The sequence below is a fragment of the Pongo pygmaeus genome, chromosome 5 (assembly GCF_028885625.2).
Source record: "Pongo pygmaeus isolate AG05252 chromosome 5, NHGRI_mPonPyg2-v2.0_pri, whole genome shotgun sequence".
NCBI classification, from domain to species: Eukaryota; Metazoa; Chordata; class Mammalia; order Primates; family Hominidae; genus Pongo; species Pongo pygmaeus.
Genome location: NC_072378.2, coordinates 44,646,611 through 44,671,369, shown reverse-complemented (window position 1 = coordinate 44,671,369; position 24,759 = coordinate 44,646,611). Strand labels below are relative to the sequence as shown.

At 53.3% G+C, this 24,759-nt stretch overlaps 2 protein-coding genes across 10 annotated transcripts in view; one reads left to right on the top strand and one right to left on the bottom strand.

Moving 5' to 3' along the window:
• TCTE1 (t-complex-associated-testis-expressed 1) overlaps nt 1-16,323 on the top strand; it is a 20,152-nt gene extending 3,829 nt beyond the window's left edge. For 4 of the 6 annotated variants that reach the window (XM_054491226.2, XM_054491228.2, XM_054491225.2 and 1 more), the window contains exons 2-5: nt 7,150-7,519; nt 8,524-9,092; nt 12,514-12,963; nt 14,692-16,323. In XM_054491226.2, the coding sequence (XP_054347201.2) occupies nt 7,243-7,519; nt 8,524-9,092; nt 12,514-12,963; nt 14,692-14,901 (1,506 nt within the window). In that variant the 5' untranslated portion in view covers nt 7,150-7,242 and the 3' untranslated portion in view covers nt 14,902-16,323. Of the gene's footprint in view, nt 1-7,149; nt 7,520-7,826; nt 7,879-8,523; nt 9,093-12,513; nt 12,964-14,691 lie in introns of those variants that run through there. The other 2 variants (XM_054491229.2, XM_054491230.2) reach the window with 2 other exon arrangements.
• TMEM151B (transmembrane protein 151B) lies at nt 16,192-24,759 on the bottom strand. 4 transcript variants are annotated; one of them, XM_054491222.2, is made up of 4 exons: nt 24,177-24,272; nt 23,480-23,633; nt 21,526-21,966; nt 16,192-19,658 (listed from the first exon to the last, which is right to left on the bottom strand). In XM_054491222.2, the coding sequence occupies exons 3-4, from the start codon at nt 21,886-21,888 to the stop codon at nt 18,534-18,536; spliced, it is 1,488 nt and encodes a 495-aa protein (XP_054347197.1). In that variant the 5' UTR covers nt 21,889-21,966; nt 23,480-23,633; nt 24,177-24,272; the 3' UTR covers nt 16,192-18,533. The 4 variants fall into 4 exon arrangements, with proteins under 4 accessions (XP_054347197.1, XP_054347196.1, XP_054347198.1 ...); XM_054491221.2 differs by lacking the exon at nt 23,480-23,633 and having other exon boundaries at nt 24,177-24,759; XM_054491223.2 differs by lacking the exons at nt 23,480-23,633; nt 24,177-24,272 and adding an exon at nt 23,791-23,916.

Genomic DNA, 24,759 nt, shown 5'->3' with positions numbered 1-24,759 from the left:
CCAGACTAAGACCAACCTGTGAAACAGGCAGAGCTCTCTCAGACTCCTGTCTTCTTCTCCTGTGCCCACTCCCCACCTCCTCTCCTCTCTGTAGTTATTCTCCTTGCCTCCTTTCTTTTTCTTTCTTTCTTTTTTTTTTATTTTTATTTTTATTTTTTTTTGAGACAGAGTTTTGCTCTTATTGCCCAGGCTGGAGTGTAGTGGCACAATCTCGGCTTACTGCAACCTCTGCCTCCTGGGTTCACCCTTCATTTTTTTCCCCTAATTATCTTATAAACCACCTCTTTCAGCCTCTCAAGTAGCTGGGATTACAGGCATGTGCCATCATGCCTGGCTAATTTTTGTATTTTTAGTAGAGACGGGGTTTCACCATGTTGATTAGGCTGGTCTTGAACTCTTGACCTCAGGTAATCCACCCTCCTCGACCTCCCAAAGTGCTGAGATTACAGGCATGAGCCACCATACCCCACCTCCCTTGTCCCCTTTCTAACTTTGCTTTTTGTATCTGAAACTCATTCACACTAAGGTGTGGAATATATATATCCTGATATCTTATATATAGTAATGTGTATTATATATGTAATTTCTGCACACTTAAACTGTCAGAAACAATATATTACAACTTCTACTTTTTAAAAAGTTTGCTATATTAGGCTGGGTGCAGTGGCTCATGCCTGTAATCTCAGCACTTTGGGAGGCCAAGGCGGGCAGATCACCTGAGGTCGAGAGTTCAAGACCAGCCTGACCAACATGGAGAAACCCCGTCTCTACTAAAAATAAAAAATTAGCCAGCCGTGGTGGTGCATGCCTGTAATCCCAGCTACTCGGGAGGCTGAGACAGGAGAATCACTTGAATCCGGGATGCAGAGGTTGCGGTGAGCCGAGATTGCGCCATGGCACTCCAGCCTGGGCAACAAGAGTGAAACTCTGTCTCAAAAAAAAAAAAGTTTGCTACATTAGTGTCAGTATACATTTTATGATTTACTATGCTTTTGTTTGACCTAAAATGATGAGATGTGTTTTTAAAAAGCAGTTCAAGGTTAACATATGGATATAGGCACACAAGTATTGATATTAAATTTTGTTTCATTTAGGGGGAAAATGCATTTACCGTAACAGGGATGAAAACTGTACATTAGGGCCCTGAAATTCCCCTAGTGGAGTGCCAAAGGCCTGGGAGCGCTCTCAGCCCAGGGAGGCCCTCTCCACTTCCCAAGGAGCAAGAATATGCTTCTTCTTTCCTAGTGGAGGGCAGGAACAGTGAGGGGAGGGGGACATACTGAGTGACTGTGGAGGGGTAGTGTATTGTGGCTAGAGGTAGGAGACCTGCCGTCAGACGCTGGCCCCAGCTCTCATAGGTGTTTCAGGGCCAGTCATTTCCTGTTTCCTCGTTTCTTCATCTGTAAAATGGGGATAAGGAAGCCTATCCTAGCTCCATTATAGGGTGGTTGAAGAGTCACATGAGAAGATTTTTTTTATTTTTTAGAGACGGCATCTCACTATGTTGGCCAGGTTGGTCTTGAATTCTTGGCCTCAAGCAATCCTCCCGCCTTGGCCTCCCAAAGTTCTAGGATTACAGGTGTGAGCCACCACACCCAGCTTTTTTTTTTTTTTTTTTTTAAAGGATAGTTCTGAAAGGACCTTGAAAGGACCTTGTAACTGTTAAGTGCTGGACAGTTGTAAGGTGCTGATACTGTCTCAGCCCTGGAGAGATGGGGTGTGAGACTAGAGGCTCAATGTAGTCAAGAGAGGCAGAGGCCACAGCAGTGAATCAGGTCCTGTGAGTAATAACCTGGGGGCCTTTGGCCCTTCTCAGCTATCCCATTGAACTCTTTCATCTACTGATTTAGGATTTTTCCCATATTTTCACTCACCAAACTGTGAGCCTTTTGGTCAAAATGGGGCAGGACCTTTTGGTCAAAAGGAGTAGAAACCCAAGTCTTAGCTTTGGCAAAGGGGCTTATTAGAAGGCTGCCAAGTTAGCTCTGAGAGCTGAAGGCACTGCCAAAGAGCCAGACAGCTCTGGGAGCCTCCGGGACTAGGCATGGGGATTGAAGATACCAGGATGCTGTCTCTGTCTATCGTTTCTGCTGGTCTCCCCCAGGCTTGATTCCCTCCCACCGCAAACAGACCTTGTACGTGTGGAGAGAAATGACTTCCAGCAGCAGGAGATCCAGATCCTTCAAGGACATATGTCCTTCTGTCTCCCTCCACTTGGACAAATCTCAAGAAGGACTCTGATTGGCTTATATCAGATAGCCACCCCCGAACAAGTTGCCCTGACCAATAGATACTCCTTTTGTCCAGAATCTATTATCAGAAGCCAGTGGAGCCGCCCCAAACACCAGCTACCTCGCCTAAAGCAGACCTACCACTGGGCTAGAAATTGGAGAGAAAAATGAGGAGGAGACAGCCCCTACACCTCGAGAAGCTCACAGTCTGGTGTGGGTGTGGGGAGAGGGTGGGCAGTCAGGTTACTGGAGTGATGCAGGTACTGGAAAGATGGGGTCTGACAACGGGAGGGGTTGTTTTGGGGTATCAGGGACAAAGAAGCACCTCGCCTTCAGAGAGGAAGTGGTGCTTGAGCTCAGACTCAGAAGACCAGTGATTGTCCCTTTCCCTGGCTGAGATGGTGGGAAAGGCATTTCAGAGGGAACAACTTGAGCAAGGGCTGGGCAGCATGAACTGGGCTGCAGTGTCCCAGATGCAAAGAGGAGCTTATTTCCAACAAGGTGTCCAGCCACGGAGGGCCTTACACACCAAGGTGAGGAGGCTGGATTTTACCCAGTGAGCAGTGGTGAGCCGCTAGAGGGCTTACATGGAGCCTGCCACAGTGGCTGTGTGAAGGCTAGATGTGAAAGAACCATGTATACATATGTAACTTACCTGCACGTTGCGCACATGTACCATAAAACCTAAAGTATAATAATAATAATAATAATAATAATAAAAGAAAAAAAAAGAAAATTGAAAAAATAAAATAAAATAAAATTCACATAAAAAAAAAAAAAAAAGAAAGAACCAGACTGGATGCCAGAGACCACATGCCCAACAGCTGAAGCTGTGATCCAGACAGACACTGGGGCCCTGAGCTAAGGCGGCAGCAGGAAAGGAGAGGCTGCCTGGGTGGGAGACAGAACTGAATCAGTAACTAGATGGTGGGGTGGGGCAGGAGGGCTTGAAAGAGAGAGAGGTGACTCCCCGGTTTCTGGTGCCAGCGTCTGGATGGATTGAGTTTGAGGGACCTAGGCAGCATCCCAGTGGACTTGAGTCTGGAATGCCGATGTAGGAGAGTCTGGCATTACACCACCACCCCCCAGCCTCACCATCCTGGTAACAGTACCCTCTGCTTCTCCTGGGACGTCACAACTGGGAAACCCCACCTGGAAGAGGTGAAAGCTAGAACCCATCAGCAGGAATGAGTGGACGACCATGGCGGAATTCTGAGGGACCTTGGCACGTGAGGGATGGGCAGAGGGAGAGAAGTCTGTGGTGAAGACTTTTGGAAAAAGAATGGTCGGAAAGTAGGAGGAGAGCCAAGACAGTGGCACTCCAAGGGGTGTCCCCCAAGGGCAGGGGTCAGAAGGTGGCCTGCCAAGGGAGGAGCCATACTCCGTATCCTCCTCATAACAGTGACAGTGGGGCAGCAAGGAGTTAGTTTTGCTCGTTATCCTTTTAAATATACTTTGTTTTCTATTTTGTTAGTTTAAAAAGTAGATTTTTTAAAACACTTAGAACTAAAATCCTTCTTAGAAGAATCTTGTGTGTCTGGTAATAATTTGCCTGCCAAAATATTTTTGTGATATCCATTTTTAAAAAATCAAGAGATGATTAACTAAAAATTATCAACTCTGATCTTATGCAGTTAATTTTTTCAACATTTGCCTTAAAATGACATCAGGCCTTATGGTATGGATGTTCCTATGAAGGCTGAAGGTAGTAGGGGCTCATTTTTATACCAGCCATGCACACGGCAGCTGTGTGATATGGAGCGAGGCCCTGCCCCTTCCTTCTGAGAAGTTGGTTCAGGGCCCTGGAACATGCCCCGATGGGTCCTGCTGTGTCATGCCCAGAGGCAGGCTGCAGGCACGAAACAGCAGCAAGAGCAATTAGGACCAGATGGTAGGAAGAACTCCAGGTCCTGAAAGTGAGGTGCTAGACGGTGGGACTAGAGTCACCTGATTGCAGAGGCATCCCGCCTGGCCCCAGGTGGGGTTTCCCAGGTGTGGCTCCCCAGGAGAAGAAGGAGAAGGGACTGCATGCCAGGATGGTGAGGCTGGATGGTGCTGTGAGGAATGACTAAAGAGCCAACTCCAGGGCAATGCACACCAGCAACCTGGGGCTCCCCCTGCCAAGCCTGGTCCTGCTCCCTGGGTGTGGCCCATGGGTGTCCAGGGACATATCTGGGACCAAGGGAAATTATAGAATGTTTTAGGCCAAAACCAAGCAGGAGTTGGGCTAGCCTGTTGCCTCTGACCTTCCTCCATTGCCTCTGTCGTGCTGTCTATGAGCCCCCAACACCACCCTGCCTCCTTGCCCTTCACATTGCTCCTGGAAATAGGGAAGGGCCTCAGAAACTTTGCACTCACCCAAAGATACCATCTCAGGTCAGCACTCAAGAAGCAGGTCTCCTGGATGTGGTCTCTGCAGCCTCAGACCCCTGCCCCTCATAGTACCTTCATTCTCCACACACCCTGTATTCTTTACAATGATCAATATTAAGTGACCATTATCTCAGGGGGATCTCCACTACAGCCCATGTAGGAAGATATTATTATCCAGTTTCACAGATAAGGAAACTGAAGCTCAGATAGGTTAAGTAACTTGGCCAAGGTCACAAAGCACATAACTGGCAAAGCCAGAAATGCAAAGTCAGCCGGTACCGCTAAGCAGCAACCCCCTCCAGCCCTACACTCTGAGATGCCATTAGTCAAAAAGCACTATCTGGTTATTCCACAATTCTGGACACAATCTGTGTGTGAATTTGCATTTTATTTGCATAGGGGATGTCACAATACCTAGATATCTTTCCCGCACTATCCCTCTCCCCACCACCCGCCTCTCAACCAGGCTTTTCCTCCTTGAGATGCCTGGCAGGCTGGGAAGCACCATCTGGTCCCTCCCTCTGCCAAGGACGCCTTTGCTGGTTCAGAGTGTTCCCTCCCACCGGCCACTACCCAGTGCACTGAGTCGTCAGGGTGCACATCTGATGGGAAACTGCCTGGAGGAGGAACTAAGTGCCAGCAGCCCCATTTGGGCTTTCCTCCAGCAGATCTTAGGGCAGGAGTGCAAGGGTGCAGGAATGGGCAAATGGGGGAGGGTCCCCGGACCAAGACACATCCTCTATCTTCTGTCTTCAGCCCCAGATTTAGCTGCCTTCTCGCCTCCCACGCTTGCCCACTGCTGTCTGGAATGCTGGGAGGCTGGGAGAGCTAGAGGAAGACTGGATGGGGAGATGGAAGGGAAGGGACCTGGAGTTTGAGCTCTCAGTGGGAAGGAGGAGAGAAGGGTGCTGGCACCCTGGGCAGGGAATGGGTCTCGTTCCCCTCTCCTTTCTCTCTCAACCTGCACTCTCTGAAACGGTAGCCACATTGAAACGGTAGGCTCAATGTGCCCATTGAGCCATCAAATTTTGAAGATTTCATATGAAAACATAGTATATAAAATGTCGCATTAATAATTTTATATTGATTATATGTTTAAATAACATTTTAGACATACTGGGCTAAATATAAAATTAATTTCATGGTCAGGCACAGTGGTTCACGCCTGTAATCCCAGCACTTTGGGAGGCTGAGGTGGGTGGATCACCTGAGGTCAGGAGTTCAAGACCAGCCTGGCCAACATGGTGAAACCCCGTCTCTACTAAAAATACAAAAATTAGCTGGGTGTAGTGGCAGGCACCTGTAATCCCTGTAATCGGGAGGCTGAGACAGGAGAATCACTTGAATCCTGGAGGCGGAGGTTGCAGTGAGCCAAAATTGTGCCATTGCACTCCAGCCTGGGCAACAAGAGCAAGACAAAAAAAAAAAAAAAAGCTAATTTCACCTGTTTTTCTTTACTTTTTTTTTTTGAGACAGAGTCTTGCTCTATCACCCAGGCTGGAGGGCAGTAGTGCAGTCTCGGCTCACTGCAACCTTTGCTTCCCAGGTTTAAGTGATTGTCATGCCTCAGCCTTCCGAGTAGCTGGGACTACAGGTGCCTGTCACCATGCCCAGCTAATCTGTGTATTTTTAGTAGAGACAGGATTTCACCATGTTGGCCAGGCTGGTCTCAAACTCCTGACCTCAAGTGACCCACCCATGTTGGCCTCCCAAAGTGCTGGGATTACAGGCATGAGCCACCACGCCCAGCCTTGTTTCTCTTTACTTTTTAAAATGTGGGCACTAAAGAAGTTAAAATAGCATATGTGGCTTGCATTTTGGCTTGCATTATATTTCTGTTGGCCAGAGCTGTTCTCAACCCCATCCTACGGATCAGGCAGTTGCTGTTCTATAAAATACTTAGTGCAGGGTCCTGTTATGAGCTGAATGGCTCTTTATTATACCTCTGTCTTTTGGCAATATACACCCCTCACCCTCAGAGGGCCAGTCCAATGTAGGGTTCAGAGCATGAATTTGCAGACTGAATTTAAACCCACCTGTGATATTTCTAAGCTGCATGACATTGGGCAAGTCAATTAGCCTCTCTGTGCTTCAGTTTCCCAGCAGAAATATGGGAATAATACAAGCGCCTATCTGAAAAAGGCTTTTCTGAAAAAGGCTTTTCTGAGGACACATGAATTAATAGGCACAAAGAACTAAAAAGATTGTCTGGCACAGAGCAATTACTATAATTGCTGTAGAGCTATTATCTAAAATTTGGGACTGCTCCTTGCTAGTTTCATGTGTCAGATACTATATTATGCCCTTTGGATGCATTATTTTATCCACTCCTCCAAATAATCCTACTGGAACTGCGACCTTCATTTCTCAGAGGCAGCATCTGAAATTCAGAGAGTTTCAGTAACTTGCCCAAGGCCACACAGATAACCTGGATCTGCTTCACTCCAGGGACTGATCCTTAAGCACTATTCTGTACTACCTCTCTTAGTAAATGCCCACCAAGACCCTCCAAAGTAACACCTCTACCCTCTTCCTTTTGCTCCAGATCCCTCCCTGTTTCAAGGACCTGCCAGTCTGAGAAGCTTCTTGTCATAAGGCCATCCAGGGGCCACCCGCCCCTATATTGCCAGCCTCCAGCATGCAGGATACTGTAACAACATCAGCATTGTTGGACCCCAGCCACTCCTCAGTCTCCACCCAGGACAAGTCCTCCACTGGAGGACACACTTCAAGCACAGGCCCACAGCTCTCAAAGCCTTCAGTCACACCAGTCCCTGCAAAGTCCAGGAACCCACATCCTGGGGCCAATTTCCGTCGCATGCGCCGGATCATTGCTGAGGATCCTGAGTGGTCACTGGCCATCGTGCCCCTCCTCACAGAGCTCTGCATTCAGCACATTATCAGGAACTTCCACAGTGAGTCTGTCCCTGCTTTAGGTGGGAAGGAGAAGGCCAAGAGTGGGGCTAGGTGGGTAGGGACTGTCTGGAGCCAAGACTGCAGAAGCTGGGTCCTGGGGCAGCCCCTGCTCTCCCGTATGGCATCCTCATACCCACTCAACACTTCCCTTCCACCCAGGGCCAAGACAGTTTTTCCTTCCGTTCCCACTGGCAGGTCCCACCAGACTCCCACCCACACTGCACCCTCCATGCCTCTGCCCTCTCCTTGCCTTTTCCACTCTCTCCAGCAAAACCCAGCCTGAGCCATATCTACTTCCTCCTCCAGAAAGCCTTCCCAAGTGAACCGCCCTCCACTCTGATGGAGTCTTCCATGCCATGTAAGGGCTCTTGGTTTGTTCCATATTTTGTGCTCTGTAATATTGATCCTTTCCAAAGAGGGATTGCCAGCCTCTCCTACCAGGTGGGGCGCTGTCTGAGGACAGGGCCATTATTTCATCTACAGCAACTATCGTCACCCAGTCTCATTCATTTTACTTGTTTATTGTCAGCCTCCCCTCACTGGAATGTAAACTCCAAAAGGGAAAGCCCTGTTTTGCTTACTCTTATATCTCCAGCACGTGGGACATAGTAGTCTCTCATAGTGGTACCTCCAGTGTCTGGCACATAGTAGGTGCTCAAAAAATTTCTTGTTTTGAAATGGATGAATCAAATAAGATTGGAAGCCTCTGACCTCAGGGATTGTATCCCCCATCAGACCAGGTGATAACTGAGAGTCTTCCTCAGTCTGGGAGCTCCCTGAGAACAGACGCTGAGATGTCCACCTTCAGGCAGGGAACATCCCAAAGCTAAAGGCTGTGTCCCACCCTTTGTTTGAGCCCCCCTGAGAGCAGAGGCTGTCTATCCCCTAAGCAGGGAAGGGTCTTCCCTTTGCCTGGTGCTCCCAGGCAGGCCCAGCCTGAGGCATCATGTTGAGGTGTCCCCCAATACTGTGACCCCCTGCGTTCCTTCCTCTGTTCCCAAAGAAAACCCTATCCTGAAGCAGATGCTCCCGGAACACCAGCAGAGGGTCCTGAACCACCTGCCCCCTGACCTACCACTGGCTGTGACCGCCAACCTGATAGACAGTGAGAACTACTGGCTCCGCTGCTGCATGCATCGCTGGCCCGTGTGCCACGTGGCCCACCATGGCGGCAGCTGGAAACGCATGTTCTTCGAGCGGTACCTGGAGAACCTGCTAAAGCACTTTATCCCAGGCACCACAGACCCTGCGGTGATCCTCGACCTGCTGCCGCTCTGCCGGAATTACGTGCGCAGGGTCCACGTCGATCAGTTCCTTCCGCCGGTGCAGCTCCCGGCCCAGCTCCGGCCGGGCGACCAGTCCGACTCAGGCAGCGAGGGAGAGATGGAGGAGCCCACCGTTGACCACTACCAACTGGGCGATCTGGTAGCTGGCCTGAGCCACCTGGAGGAGCTGGACCTGGTGTACGATGTCAAGGACTGCGGCATGAATTTCGAGTGGAATCTCTTCCTCTTCACCTACCGCGACTGCCACTCCTTGGCAGCCGCCATCAAGGCATGCCACACCCTCAAGGTACTGTCTGCTCCCAGCCTTCCTCCCACCCCTTCTCAGCATCTCTCAGATTCCCTCTCCCCTCCTCTTCCTCCTCTATTATTACCTTCTTCCTATTTCCTTCTCTTTCATTGGCCAAGTGTTTTTTAATGCACCCTGCACCAAGATACACGGTTCTGGGGGTGTAGAGATGAACAAGGCGCTGCTCTCCCAGTTCACCAGTTTGTTTTATTGAACAAACATCTGCACTCCAGGCCCTGTCCTAGGTGCTGAAGATTCAAGGATGAGCAAGATTGTGTCATTTGTGCCCTCTGTAGCTAACAGTCTGATGGGATAAAGGCACTAATCAGCAATCATATAAACATAAAATTGATACTAGAATAGGGTTGCCAGATTTAACAAATAGAAATACAGGACATCCAGTTAAATGTGAATTTCAGGTCCAGGCACGGTGGCTCACGCTTGTAGTCTCCCAGAGACTGAGGAGGCTGAGGTGGGAGAATCCCTTGAGCCTAGGAGTTCAAGCCTGCAGTGAGCTGCAATCACACCACTGCACTCCAGCCTGGGTTATAAAATGAGACCCTGTCTCCAGAAATTTTGAATTTCAGATAAACAGCAAATAATTTTTAGTATAAATATGTCCCGAATATTCCATGGGGCATTCTTATTTATCTGAAACTTATTTTTAACTGGGCATCCTGTACTTTTTTCTGGTACCCCTGAATTGGGATGAATGCTATAAAGAAGAGATACTATTATGAGAGATTATAAAGGAGCGTTTGACCTTGCAAGGGAAGGCTTCCCTGAACAAATGTCACTTACATAGAGATTAGAAGGAGGAGTAGGAGTTACAGTCTCAGAGGGAGGAACGTTCCAGGCAGAGGGAGCAGTGCATACAGGCTCTGTGGGCAGAGTGAACATGGCCAGCTCAAAGAGAAAGAGAAGACTGTGTGGCTGGCGCAGAGTGTGAAGTGGTCAGCCTTGCTGGGTGAAGGAGGCTTTGTCCAGGAGGCTATCTTTATCCTTAGGAGCTCTGGGACACCATCCAAGGGTTTTAGGCAAAAAAGTAGGTACCATTACTGGATTTCACATGTGAAAAGGTCACTCCGTCTGTGAGGGAGGATGGCATGGGCAGGGCAGCAGTGGACATGCAGATTACCTAGGAGATCACTGCCAAATCCAGGTGAGGGTGAGGGTCATTTCAGCGAGGGTAGTGTCTGTGGAGACTCAAAGGAGTGGAAAGTCAAGACATATTTAGGCAGACATATGTCTGGCATGCACTTGGCCACACTGGCATAGGGAGGATCTGAAGGAGAAGGAAGGAGAAGGAGGTGAGGTGCAAGACCTCTGGCTTGTGAGGCTGGATGGCTGGAGGGACCATTTGCAGAGACAGGGAATGTGGGAAGAGGATCAGTTTTGAGGGGGAAGAGTGTAAGTTTCAGTTTGAGGCATCTCAAAGAAGGGGTCATTTCGTTAGTTGGGTAGAGGGTCCAAAGCTCAGATGAGAGGTCTGAATTGAATGTGGAAATGTGTGCCGTCTTCATGAAGGTGGCAGTTGCAGCCCTGGATTTGGATGGAGTCTCACAGGGGAGAGCCAAAAGGAAGACAAGAAGAGGCCTGGCATGTGGTCTTAGTGGAAGAAGAAGAGCTTGCCAGGAAGCCAGAGGGAGGAGGAAATGGGGGACATGGCATTGTGTCACAGAGTCAAGGGAGGGGTATGTTTCAAATAGAGGGAGTGAGCAATGGGGTGGAATAGAGCTGAGGACTGGATTTAGTGAACGTGGAGGTCAGTGAGGGGGAGCTATTTCAGTGGAGTGGCAGGAGCAGAGACCAGATAGCAGTGGTTTCTGGGGAGAGCGGGAAGTGAGGAATGGGTGGCGGTGATCAGCTTTTTCAGGAACTTGGCTGCAAAGGGGAAAAGGTACAGCCATAACAGATGAGAGCTTTGGGTTCCTTCAGAATAACTCACATATGTTTAAAACCAGTGTAAGGCTCCATCCAGTTGCAAGAAAGGGGATGAATGTAGAAGAGAGGCACGGGTTCATAGACCAATAAGTCAGTGCTTGGTATCAGGAAAATGACAGGTTCCCATTCAATGGCTGAGAAGACAAGAGGAGAGTTCACCTGCTGAAAGAGGGGGCTCAGCAAGGGGGCCCCTGAATTCTGAGGAGGCTGCAAAAAGCTGAAATAGTTGTTGTAGATTATAAGAGGGTATTTTGGCCAGAGAAATATAGTTAGATTGGCATGCAGCGTTACAAGCCTATTGGTGGTTCCAGCGATAGCAACCAGTCCCATCAGCTGATGTTTTCTATTTTGTCAGTTGCTTGCGCACAGGCATGCAGAAAATAGAGAGTGGGGCTGATCCAGGGTTAGGGCTTTGCCAGAGAGACGCAATGAAAAGAGAAGAGACACAAAAGACTCAGCTGGGTAAGAGGGGTATAAAAGGAGTGAACTGAAGGGTAGGGAGAGAGAGGCCAGACACTCAGAGGTCTCAAGGGAGAGAGAGGGGTGGGACAAGCCAGCGGGAAGGTGAGGGGGAGAGGCTCCCATGGACAATATTCATACTGCCAGCCCCATCCCCTTTCCTTCATTCCTTTATCTCATCCTTTTCCTGCTTCTCCACCTCCCCATGGTCTCCCTGGTTCTTGCCCTGGCAACCTCCTTCAGAGAGGTCCTCTCCTTGCCCTGGTGGATCTTGGCTGGGAGAGGAGGATGCAGTGAGGGGTTGAGGCCTCAGGCAGGCTTGGATTCCAAACCTGTCTCAACTGCCTCAATCACTGTATTACTCTGGGGAAATAATGTAAGCCTCCATTTTCTATCTGTAAAATGGAGAGAACTTTCTCTTCTTCATCAAGATGCTGAAGGTTAGAGATAATGGTTATGAAAGACCCAAGCGGCCGGGCACGGTGGCTCACGCCTTTAATCCCAGCACTTTGGGAGGCTGAGGCGGGTGGATCACGAGGTCAGGAGATCAAGACCATCCTGGCTAACACAGTAAAACCCCGTCTCTACTAAAAATACAAAAAATTAGCCAGGCATGATGGTGGGCACCTGTAGTCCCAGCTACTCAGGAGGCTGAGGCAGGAGAATGGTGTGAACCCGGAAGGTGGAGCTTGCAGTGAGCTGAGATCACGCCACTGCACTCCAGCCTGGGTGACAAAGCGAGACTCCGTCTCAAAAAAAAAAAAAAAAAAAAAGATAAAGAGAAAAGGAAGACCCAAACAGCATACCCAGCATGTAGTAATTGCTCAATAAACAGTGATCTCTTTCCCCCTGCTACCTGCCACCAATTCTACAGTACTCTGCCATGCTGGTAGGCCTGGCCCCCTCCAAGACCCAGCCAGGTGGCCAACACTAGGTGAGCCAAGTTTGCCAAAGATCTAGTTGGGCAGGCTGATTATCCCTGGCTGGCAGGTGCTATAGACCCTCTGCCTGCCCACAGATCTTCAAGCTGACCCGAAGCAAGGTGGATGATGACAAGGCACGCATCATAATTCGAAGCCTTCTGGACCACCCAGTCCTCGAGGAGCTGGACTTGTCACAAAACCTCATTGGGGACCGTGGTGCACGAGGTGCCGCCAAGCTGCTGAGCCACAGCCGCCTGCGTGTGCTAAACCTGGCTAACAACCAGGTGCGTGCGCCCGGTGCCCAGTCCCTGGCTCACGCTCTGGCACACAACACCAACCTCATTTCCCTCAACCTACGTCTCAACTGCATCGAGGATGAGGGTGGCCAGGCTCTTGCCCATGCCTTGCAGACCAACAAGTGCCTCACCACGCTGCATCTTGGTGGCAATGAGCTGTCTGAGCCCACCGCCACACTCCTGTCACAGGTGCTCGCCATCAACACCACACTCACCAGCATCAACCTGTCCTGCAACCACATCGGGCTGGTGAGCCACCTATTCTGGGCTTGTGAGGGTGGGTGTGGAATCCAACTGCCAGGGGTACTTGTGGGATAATTGTGAAGATCACAGACTTTACATACTACATACTGCATCAAGTATGCACACATACTGTGTATCCCAAAGATTATTATTTTTCCTTTAATCCTTACAGTTACCTAAGTAACTGTATATTAACCCTAAGCGTATTTAAACCTAAATATATTTAAGTATATAACTAAGTATATTTAACCCTACTTTCTAGATGGAAAACTACGTCTCAGAGAGGATAGTGAATTGCCCAAGGGCATCAAGTCAGTAGCAAGTGGCAAGGCTATGATTCAAACCCAAGATTGATTGAAAGCCTGAGTCCTTTCTGATAGACTGTGTCTCTAAAACTTTCTTAACCAAGTCTGAGAGTAAGAAATGCAGTTTACGACCAAGCACAGTGGCTCACACCTGTAATCCCAGCACTTTGGGAGGCTGAGGTGGGCGGATCACCTGAGGCCAGGAGTTCGAGACCAGCCTGGCCAACATGGTGAAACCCCATCTCTACTAAAAATACAAAAATCAGCCCGGTGTGGTGGCATGCGCCTGTAACCCCAGCTACTTGGGAGGCTGAGGCAGGAGAATTGCTTGAACCCAGGAGGCGGAGACTGCAGTGAGCCGAGATCGTGCCCTTGCACTCTAGCCTGGGTGACAGTGCGAGACTCCGTCTCAAAAAAAAAAAAAATACAATTTACATGAACACCGACATAAACATAATATTGAAATTTATGACTTGTGATATATGCTGATATTTTCCTTTACATTCCACTCTATTGCATTTTTTAAAATGCTTCTGTGACCCATTAAATTGACTTTGCAACACACTACTGGGTCACAACCACAGAACGGTAGCATTCTGCCTCCCAACATGAAATTCTTTCACACTGGGGCTAGCCCACCCAGCCCAGCAGGGGTTGGAGCTGTGATGACCATTGAGCGGGGCCCTCCATTAGGTCACTGAACCCTCTACTAAACCTCCCCATGAGAACAGCCTTGCTCACCTACACAGGCACATACACGCACACACATGCGCACGCACACACGCACACACACACACAGTTTCTAGAGGGGGTGCTGTTGACTGCAAGTAATAAAAAGCTTAATCAGAAATGGCTTAAGCAGGAGGAATATTCAGTGTCTCCCACAACCAGAATTAGAGGGTTGTAGGGTTGGTAAACCCCTGGGTTCAGTGCCACCCTCTGCTCTGCCCACCCCAGTCTCACGGCCAAGGCCTCTCTAGTGCTTCTCTCAGTCCCAAGATGGCTGCCACAGTTCTGACATCTCATACAGGGACATGCCCAGAGGCAGAAACCAAGAGAACACCTGCTCCCTTTTCTTCTCTTTTCGGAGTGAGGAGAACCTTCCCAGAAGCCACCCTCTCTCAGCTTCCCCCTCACATCTCATTAGATTTGTCCCACACGCCCACGGCTGAACCAAAGGAATGGAATTATCATCATTGCCAGAGATTCATGTTTTTCAAACTAGTAGGGTTGAGAAGTCAATTTAATGGGTATTGGCTACCATTTTTCAAATGGAAAAGAACAGAATATGTCAACATGCATCACAAATAGGTTAAGTATTGTTTTGTGAAACTTTTGTTTTAGTCACATCTACCTGAAAATGTGTAGTATGTGTGTCAGATCCTGGGTAGTGATGTAAGTGACCCCTTCCTTTGCACCCTTCTCCCAGGATGGTGGGAAGCAGCTCCTGGAAGGCATGTCAGACAACAAGACCCTCCTGGAATTTGACTTGCGCCTGTCAGATGTGGCCCAGGAAAGCGAGTACCTCATTGGCCAGGCCCTCTACGCAAACCGAGAAGCAGCCCGCCAGCGGGCCTTGAATCCCAGCCACTTCATGTCAACCATCACTACCAATGGCCCTGAGAACTCTGTGGGATAAAATGACCTGACTTGGATCATGGCCCCAGCCCCATCCCTCATTTCATACCCCTGCCATGCCTGCTTGCAGAGTATCACACTGGTTCAGAGGGAGCTGGAGAGGGACCGTGAATAACCTTGGAGTGATCAAGGGTTGTATGGATGGAGACATGAGGCAGGGAAGGGAGCCTGGCATTGGGGAAGAAAGGGTATGCAGTAGGGACCCAGCCTTTGTGCCCAGGGAAAGGATATTACTGGGCACTCACAAATGACCAACTTCTTTCAGGAATAGGGAAGTCAGAGAGGTGTCTGAGGGACTGTACCTGCCAGATTCTCCCATGGGAGCTGCCTGCCTCCCTGACTCCCCACCATTTTCTTCCCTACCAAACAGATCCTTGATCTTCAAACACACACACACACACACACACACACACACACGCCCTCTGGCTACAGCAGAGCTATGCCTGGCTCTCTCTGCCACCCTCATCCCTGTAGATGCATTTCCCTGTTGCTTGACTCTGCTTCAAGTGATCCAGTTCTACAGGCCACGCCATCCCCTAGTTCCCCAACTCCCAACCTGGGAAGGGGACAACGAGCTGACACCAGGGGCTCAGACCCAGTGGACTCTTCTGGGGAGGCAGCTGTAGATGACGACTTCCAGGGAAGGATGACACAATCCCTGCCACCCACCCCAGAGAGCTTCCCTGGGAGGGAGGGAAAGAGGTACCACACTGGGACAGGAAGTCAGTGAGTCATCCACGACTTTATTATCCACCAGTTTGATTTGTACAATCTTTGCGCTTAAATCCACGACAAAAAGGCCACAGTGTGATGCACCCAATTGACAGAGACCTGTCTTCTCCCCAGCCAGGCCCAGCCCACCCCACAAGCCCTTGTCCCCAGGACACATGGAGCCTTCCAGGTGCCCTCCATGAGTCCCAATCACTCTGTAGCTGTCCACCCTGGGGCCACACCTACAGGAATCACATCAGCCCCCAGGGCCACAAGAGACCTAGCTGACCGATTCAGGTTGAGCGCCATTGCCCATCCTCCTCGGGCTGATTGATTGGCCCAGAGCCTCCAGAACTGTGTCCCCAAAGGGCAGGTCATGGGCTACAACCCCAGTCCAGGAGTGCCTGCTCTCCAGGGACTCCTTCCGCTAAGCAGGCACTGAGCAGAGCACCAAAGGGGGCTTGGGAGTGACTGCATGTGTGTGCCTGTCCAGGCAACCTAGAGTCTGTCTGTGCCTGACACCCTCTGACAGTTCCGGAGTGCAAACGTGTAGGTGTGAGGGTGTGTGTGTGTGTGTGTATAGCCACAGCTGCTAGCAGAGGTTCTAATTAGAGAAACAAGAACATTCAGTGTAAGTTTAATTTTAGAGATTAATTAATTTTCTGGTTTTCATTTTCCCTGGCAATCAGTAAAGCTACCAAGAAAATAGACCAAAGAATTGGTTTCTCTCTAAGTCTGTGCATGTGTGGGAGATGAGGCTGTCTGAGACGACCTAGGCAGAAATGGTCAATACAGGCAAAAATAATAATAGAGGTCCCCCTTCCCCTCTTCTGAGACCAGGCTCTGTCTCAGGAACAGGCCTGAGGGAGGAGGAGCCACGTTCCTCCTTCCTTGGAGCCCTGAAGTGGCCAGGCTGTCCTCACACAAAGCATGACATCCAGGTGTCAGCTGGCTAAGAAATGGAGCCTGAGGCTGCAGCTCACCACCTATACCTCACAGATGTCCATTCAGAGGAAAGAAGGGTGCTCCAAACGCCAGGCCCCCAAGGAGCACAGACTCAGGGTCCAGGCAGGTTCAGTGCTAGTAGGCAGGTGGGCACTGTCGTCGAGGAAAACCTGGTGGGCAGCTGTTTCCTCCGCCTAAGCCTCCCTCTCTCTAGCCTCTTCTCCCTCCTCACTCAGCCATCTCTACCTGAAAGTAAAGCTAAACCCTTTAGAAGCCATGGGCCATGGTATCCCCACAATTTGGGCCCCTCGCACTCCCCCCTAGGAAGAAGGGAAGGGGAGCCAGAGGCGATGTTGCATAGGTGGAGGCCACACAGTTGGTGGTGCAGGCCTGGCTGCGCTGGAGGAAGATGAGAGGAGCTGAAGGAGGGTAAGGAGGAGTTCTGACGGCTCAGGCAAAGTAAGAAGCATCAGGGGTGAGAGATGTGGGTGGCCCAAGGGTTATCCTCTCAAGTCTGAAATGTGAGCTCAATCCCTGTGTGCTAAATCTGCTGGGGAGACTTTAGCCAGGGGAGTTGGCAGGGCAGGAGGGCTGTTCACAGACATGCACACTGAAGCACATCAGGGTGGAGGTGGTGGGGGGAGCACAGGGAGAGAAGGCGGTGTCAGAGCTTTAGGGGAACAGGATGTGGGGCCAGCGCCCTAGGGTGGTGGCAGGATGCCCCTTTGAAGACCCTGTGACACACAGCAGGGCTTCAGCTCATAGGATAGGGAAGGATGGAAGGGTTGGGCAAGATTTAGAGAATGCTTGCCTCTGACCCTGCCACTGGAATTATTTCTCCAGTTGGGGCTTGTGACAACGTCCTCAGTCCCCCAGAGATGTGTTTGAGCGACAAGCACACTCCGCTCCTCCACACAGGTTTAGGGAGGCAAAGGCCGCCCCCACAGACACCCCACCTCTGGAGGTCCTTTTCCTCTACCCTCCACTGCCCTCTCCTCTCTTACTCCCACCTGCTTCCAGAGGTCCCCGTTGTCACCCAGGTCTATGTCATGCTCTCTCCCCTTAGTCACTCGTGCTGGCCAGCTTTAACGAGTGCCACCCGGGTGGCATCTCACTCTCTAAAAGGGGTACACACTCAGAACCCAGGTGAGGAGGCCCCTGTTGGGAGGCTGCGGAGTTTAGAGAGAGGACTGAGGTACACAGTCCTCCACATTTCACTCCCCTCCCCACTGCACCCTGGCAACAGCTCTGCAGGACCAGGGAGCGGGAAGTGAGTGATGTCTGTGCGGTGAGCACAGTCTCTCTGGACCTGGAGTGGGGGCCCAGTTAGATAAACAACAGTGGAGGGAGCGGCAGAAAGGAAACCCCAATCTTGGGGTCAGCGCCAAGAAGAGGGCAGCAACATTTCCACGGTGTTGGATGGAGGCTTGGGGCTGACACCTGGCCCCAGCCTCAGACCCGCTGAATGCATTAGCTAGTTGGAATCCAGCCTGCTGGTCACCAAACCATTGCCCCCTCCATAGAGAGAGGCCCCAGGGGAGTGAGGCCACGGAGGAAGGAAAGCCCCAAGTTCCCTTCTCCACAGCCTCTAAATCTCCCATCCGCATGCCAGGGCCTCTCCCTTCAGACAAGGCCCAACGCGGGGCCCACGGCACGGTTGTCATCTAACAGCAGATCTGTTGAAGGGCTGGACAGGAGGGAGGTGTCCCGTTAGGAACTCAGGGGTGGGGCTGGAAGAATGACTCTGCCAGGGGGATCTCCGGGAGCAGCCGACCCCCTTCCACCCATAGGTCTCTTTATGTACAGGGACAGCGGGGGTCTCGGCCCCATCCGGGTCTGTCTTGAGGCCCTCACCTCCCTTTCCCTGCCCCCCCGCGCGGCCTCAGTCACCGTGGTGACTCGCCCTGCGTTGCGCAGGGAGCACAGTCCGGCGAGGGGCAGGCAGGAGGACGGCGCGGGCCACTCCGGGGCCGGAGGTCACAGTGAGGTCTCTACGCAGGAGCCGTGGCGGTGCAGCGGCCGGTGGCTGTGGCCCAGACACCCCTCCTGCCGGTGGACGATGAGGACCGGAAAGTAGAGGGCGTCGTGGTAGGGCGGCGGCGGCCCGGCCTCCTCCTCGTCGTCGTCCTCGTCGTCCCCCATGCTGGCCTGGCTGGACAGCCGTGTCTGCTCCGTGGGGCAGCTGGCCTCGTTGACGCTCCCGCTGCGGCTGCGCCACAGGCAGCTGCGCCGGGAGCCGTAGAGACGGCCCAGCGAGAAGCGGCTGCCCCCGCAGCCCGCGCCCCCACCGGGCCCCGGGCCGGCACGCGGGCTGGCGCAGATGCTTAGGGCGCTGCGCGAGAAGATGGACGAGCTGCTGACGGCGCGCTGGCAGTGCTCGCAGCTGCGCCGGTAGGGAGCCACGCCCGCCGCGCCCGGGCCTCCTACCCCGCCGTAGCGGCACGAGGGCGCGTAGCCGCCGCCCGCCCCGCCGCAGCGCGTCCCGAGCCCCGCCAGGTCCATGAGCACCGCCTCAGAGTAGCTGGGCACCAGCTGCTGGTTGGAGCGGATGTGCCACTCGAGCTCCGTGCTGTCCACCGTGTTGACCCGCGGCAGGCGGTGGGTGAGCGGGGGCAGCAGCTCGTCGCTGGGGCTGAGGCCACCGCCTGCGCTGCTGGCCGAGCCCGGGCCCTCCAGGCCAAAGAGCTTCTCCACGTGGTAGTGCGCGTAGGCCGTGCGGTACTCGGCCAGCACTCGCAGCGGCCACGACAGCGTGAGCAGCGCCGCGGCCCAGAAGGCCGACGAGCAGGCATACCAGGGCGGCCGGGCCGGGTCCGGGAAGGCCACCATGAACTCACGGAAGTCCACGTTCTTGAGGTGCATGCCCTCGCGTGCCTCCATGTAGTCGTCCAGGCCCTCGTTCTCTGCGAAGAAGCGCGCGCGCTGGCACAGGTACGCGTTCTCGGCCTCCACGCTGGCGAAACTGAAGCACTTGGTGAAGCGCAGCCGCGTGGCCGGCGCGCCCTCCAGCCCCACCAGCGTCTTGGACACGTCGCGAACGCCGCAGCGCGCGTAGTCGAACTCGGCCTCTGCCACGTGCGTGTTGACGCGTTCGTGGTAGACCTGCGGCGTGGGGGGCAGGCAGCGGGGTCGCGGGGAGCCCGTCAGCGGTGCCCGCTTCTGCCCACTCATCCTTTCCCGCCCCATCTATGCTCTGGTTGCCTGGTCGGACCCTAAGTCTGTCTTGGTTTAGGTGCCGGCTGGAGCTGGTTAGGATCTTTCCGTCTGACTTACAGGGCAACTGATGCCCTCTGCGTAATCAGAGGTGAGGACCGGACTAGAACCAGCCCTACCTGTGCGCATTTAAATTTTTTTTCTTTCTTTTTCTTTTCTTTTTTTTTTTTTTTTTTTTTGAGACGGAGTCTGGCTCTGTCGCCCAGGCTGGAGTGCAGTGGCGCCGTCTCGGCTCACTGCAAGCTCCGCCTCCCGGGTTCATGCCATTCTCCTGCCTCAGCCTCCCGAGTAGCTGGGACTACAGGCGCCCGCTACCACGCCCGGCTAATTTTTTGTATTTTTAGTAGAGACGGGGTTTCACCATGTTGGCCAGAATGGTCTCGATCTCTTGACCTCGTGATCCACCCGCCTCAGCCTCCCAAAGTGCTGGGATTACAGGCGTAAGCCACCGCGCCCGGCCGCGCATTTAAATTTTAACTAAGCCCTGCTTCCTCTAGGGGTCAGGCCCTGGCCATGAACTGCCCCTCTGGCTTGCCTGATCCATTTGCCACTGTCTCTGTTTTCCAAAGTGCCCCCACATCACCACAAATAGCCTCCTCTTCTTCTTTCTTCCCTTTTACAATTTTGTTTCCAAATGGGTTCCCCAGAAGCACTCCCTAAAGAACCCCTCTATCTCTAGTCTCCCTGTTCACGCTGTAGCTATCATCAGCCTCCTTCCTGCTTCTCACCCGCCCCAGGCTTCTGTCTATTGATCCTTATATTGAGACAGATGGCCTGCATCTGGGAACGTCTCCTCCAGGACCCCAATATGTCTCATCCTGGCGAGTCCACAAAGTGCTGATTGACCTGCCCACCCTCAGTGAGACTTCCTACGCCCACCTCCTCTTAGACCCTTGAACTTGAGATCCAGGAAGCTGGGATTGAGCCTAGCACTACCACTTAAGAGCAGCAGACTTTGGACAAGTCACTGAGTTTAGGTGTCCATACCTGTGAAAGAGAACTTGGTAGCAGTCACCTCACTGAACAGATAAGAGCATGCTATGATACTGGGCATGTGAAGCCAGCTCCAGCCATTAAGCACTATTTTTTTTTTTTTTTTTTTTTTGAGATGGGGTCTTGCACTGTGGCAATCACAGCTCACTACAGCCTCAACTGCCCAGGCTCAAGCGATTCTCCGACCTCAGTTTCCTGAGTAGCCGGGACTACAGGTGCATACCACCACACCAGCTACTTCTTTTTATTATTTATAGAGATGGGGTCTTACTATGTTGCCGCCAGGCGGGCTGGTCTCAAACTCCTGGCTCAAGAGATCCTTCTGCCTCACCAAAGTACTGAAGTTACAGGCCTGAGCCACCACACTCTGCCATTAATCACTAAATAGATCCATTAAGCACTAAACAGTATATAGATCCTGGAGCCAGATTGCTTGAGTTCAAGTCTCATCTCCACCACATACTGCCTATTTGACCTTAGACACGTTACTTAAACTCTTCAGGCCTACCTCACAGGGTTGTTATGAGGGTTAAATAAATGATTTGATGTGTGTAAAATACTTAGGGCAGAGCCTGGCTCCTGGTCGGTTTTTGCTGTTATGATTATGGTTGTTGCTATTGCCCTGCTCTTGCATTGCTCATGGGAGCTCGCTGCTGCCTTTTGCTCCTCCCACCTTCCCCCCAGGGAGGTGGCGAGGGAGTGAGGCAGCACGTAAGTGCCACCTCCCATGTTGAATGTCCTGCACTCCCCACCAGCTCCTCACCTGGGTGGTGGTATAGGCGTCTCCGTTGCGGTATCTGGTGACCTGGCGGGTGCGGCGGACATAGTGGTAGCTGATGGCCTTCCACCAGATGCAGGGCGTGGCTTGCTGCATGCGGCCCACACGCTCCCGCACACTGCTCACATCAACACGGTGCTGCAGCTCATGGCGGGCTTGGCAGTGCCAACACTCCACCAGGTAGACGGCGTACAACATGAGCAGGAAGGCCAGGGGGATGTAGACATAGCCGTTGGAGCAGGGACTATCATGGTACATGAGGCTGTTGCCCTGGTAGGCGCTGCTGAAGGTGAGGCGCGTCACTGTGGTGACGTGGCACCAGGCCACTGCCCCCAGGCAGCCGTACATGAGCAGCGAGAGCAGGAGGCACTTCCAGTGGGACTCACGGCAGAGGGACTTGGTGAAAGAGGGCTGGATGGGACGCTGCTGCTCAGGTGGGCAGGGAGAGGGGCCAAGATGAGTGGGAAGTGAGAGCAGGCAGGACCCAGCACAGAGATGGATACAGGGATGGAGGGGCAGAGGCCAGCACCAGAGATAACAGGCAGAGAGAAACAGGGATATGGAGAGAAAAGGTGAGACCAAGATGGGAGCCAGGGGCCAGAGGTAGAAACAGAAGTGACACAGAGCAAGCCATGAGGACAGGAAAGGGGACCGGAATGCCAGTACAGGAAAGTGCAGAGAGAGACACCCCAAGAGGCAGAGAAGGATCAGAGCCAGAGATAGAGGCCCAGGGAGCAAACACAGATGGATAGGATGGTACCCAGAGAGCATCCAAAGACAAACACAAAGATGGCAATGAAACAGGAGAAGATGTGGACAGGGAAGACAGGGGAGGACAGACAGACAGGCATCAGCGAAGGCAGGTCCCCAGCCCAGACCCCTTCCAGGTCCTCTAGAAAAGGGGGAGGGACCCACTGACATCACCTCCCCACTTAACAAGTGGGGCCCTCACTTCCAGATTTTTTTCAGTCCTAGGTTCTAGAGGAGCTACTCCCCTCTGACCCATCCACCTCCCTAACCCTCACAATTAGCCTAACACCTCCTTTGGAGAAGGGCCTCCAGAGAACCCCAGGCCCTGTCTCATTCCCCATGTTCTGGACCCTGGTTCCCCTGTGAGTCTCCCTCCTGCACCCTGACATCCTTCCCTTTGTCCTAGGATGGGAGGGAGGGGGCTGGGGTCCCTGAGCAGCAGGCAGTCCAGGAGGAGGTATCCAGAAGGGCAGAGGCATGTGGCTGAGGAGAGGACAGGCAAAGGGGATGTGGGACCAGGGTAGTGAGGACGACGTTTGAAGCCCAGCAATTTATCAAGAGAAAATTATTTTTAGTACTCTCCTGGAGCCTGTCTGTTAAAGCTCCTGGCACATTCTGTCCCAGGGTTGGCCCAGGAGTTGTTTACATGTCTGGCTCCCCACTACATTGGGTAATCCTGAGGGCCCATGCTTCATTCTCTTTGCATCCTAGGTGCCTACCATGGTGCTGGCCCCCAGCAGCCACATCCTAATTGAGTGTTGAGTTTGATTTCTTGTAGTGGCTTCTGTTTTCCCACCCCTCCTCTCTGCTGTCTAGCTTTAGGAACCCATCCCCCACCACACACACACACACACACACACACACACACACACACACACACACACACAACCTCCTGCTGGGATCCTGACTTACCCCCTCAATTCCTCAGGCCTGACCTAGAGGCCAGCCAGGAAAGAGAGGAAAAGAGTAGAAAAGAAGGGTACAGTAATAGGCATCGGGCCCTGGATCTAGAAGTATGGATAGTTAGGCGAGCTAGGAAATAGCACACAGTACATGTGGACAAGGAGATTAGGGTACATACGCCTTTTAGGGAGCCTTGTCCTTAGGAGGTATGAACATATGGGCCCCTCCGTGTGCCTACCTGGTTATGTGCTTGTCCCCATGTGGGTACCTCTGAAAGGGGCTTTACCTGCAGGCCCGTCCCCGCTTGTGTGCCTCTGCCCTAGTACAGGGTGCATGCGTGTGCACAAGTGTGCATGGGAGGCTGGAGTTGGGGGTGCTCCTGGTACTTTCCTCCGTCTCTTTGTCTTCAGGTTCAGAGGACTGAGGACTAGGGACCCCAACTAGGGATATGAGGAAGCAGCAGGAGCCTCGTGAGAGAGAGGTGCACACCCCCCCACCCACACACACACTCCCAATGACCACAGGCGGGACCCCCCTGTACACTTCTGACCTCCTTAGGGTCCCAGATCAGGTAACACCACCACTTCCCCATGGTACCCTCTTCGTTCTGTAGCCCGTACAAGTCGCCCTTCCTGGCCTTCAAGGTAGCATCCCCCTCTGTAAGACAGGATCCCCGCCACCGTCCCCACCCCGGTAGAGCATAGCCCCCTCTCTCATAAGCCCAGGGTCCGCGAGGCTCCGCCCCTAGGCCCCTCCCCCTGCCCGGGACCCCTGAGCCCCGCCCCCGGCGCGGCCCCTTCCCCGGCACCGCGGACAGCTCCGGCCGCCGGGTGGGGGCGGCGGCGCGGACTGCGGCTGCAGCGGCCGGCTCGGGGTGCGGGGCGCCGGCCGCGCTGCGGCGGAACCAGCGGGGGCCGCGTGCGATGGGGGATGGGGGACCAGGCTGCGGCCGCTCCCGGGGAAGGGGCGCCCTAGACTCTCACCTCCTCTCGGGCGGGGCCCTCGTCCGCCGCCGCCGCTGCCGCCGCCGCCGTGAGCTCCTCCGGGACTCCGGGGCCGCCACCGCCGCCGCCGCCGCCGGCGGCGCTCTCTCCCGCGGCCGAGCCAGGGGGGGACATGGCGTAGAGGGGGCGCGTCAAGCTCAGGACCTCCCGGGGGGCTGCCAGGGGCCGGGGGCATCCTGCGCGGGCCCTGGGGAGAGGACGGGAGGGGGCGGGGCCCTCGCTGCTCCCCACCCCCCGCCGGGGGGAGGGGGCCCGGAAAGGGCACCGGGAGTAAGGGGCTGGGGACTGAGGGTGGGAGGCAGGCTGGGGGGCCGGGCCGGGGGGGCCGGGGCCGGGGGCGGGTGTCACCTTGAGGCCCTCGCGGCGCCGCTCCGCCTCCCGCCCGCTCCCGCCGCCGCCTTTTGTCTGAGCCGAGCTGGAGCCAGCGCGCCCCCCCTTTCCTCCCAGCGCAGCCGAGCCCCGCCCCCAGCCCCCCAAACTCCGCCTTCCCAAGCCTACCTAATAACCACCCCCCGAAGGGGTAAAAGCAACTGGGACTCCCCACACCTCTTCCCCGCTCCCA

Excerpts from the sequence above, each read along its gene's own strand:
- TMEM151B (XM_054491220.2), bottom strand. The coding sequence starts at position 22,461 with ATGTCAGTGGGTCCCTCCCCCTTTTCTAGAGGACCTGGAAGGGGTCTG. Across the intron at positions 19,659-21,525 it reads ACGCCTATACCACCACCCAG|GTCTACCACGAACGCGTCAA; the intron begins GTGAGGAGCTGG and ends CCCACGCCGCAG.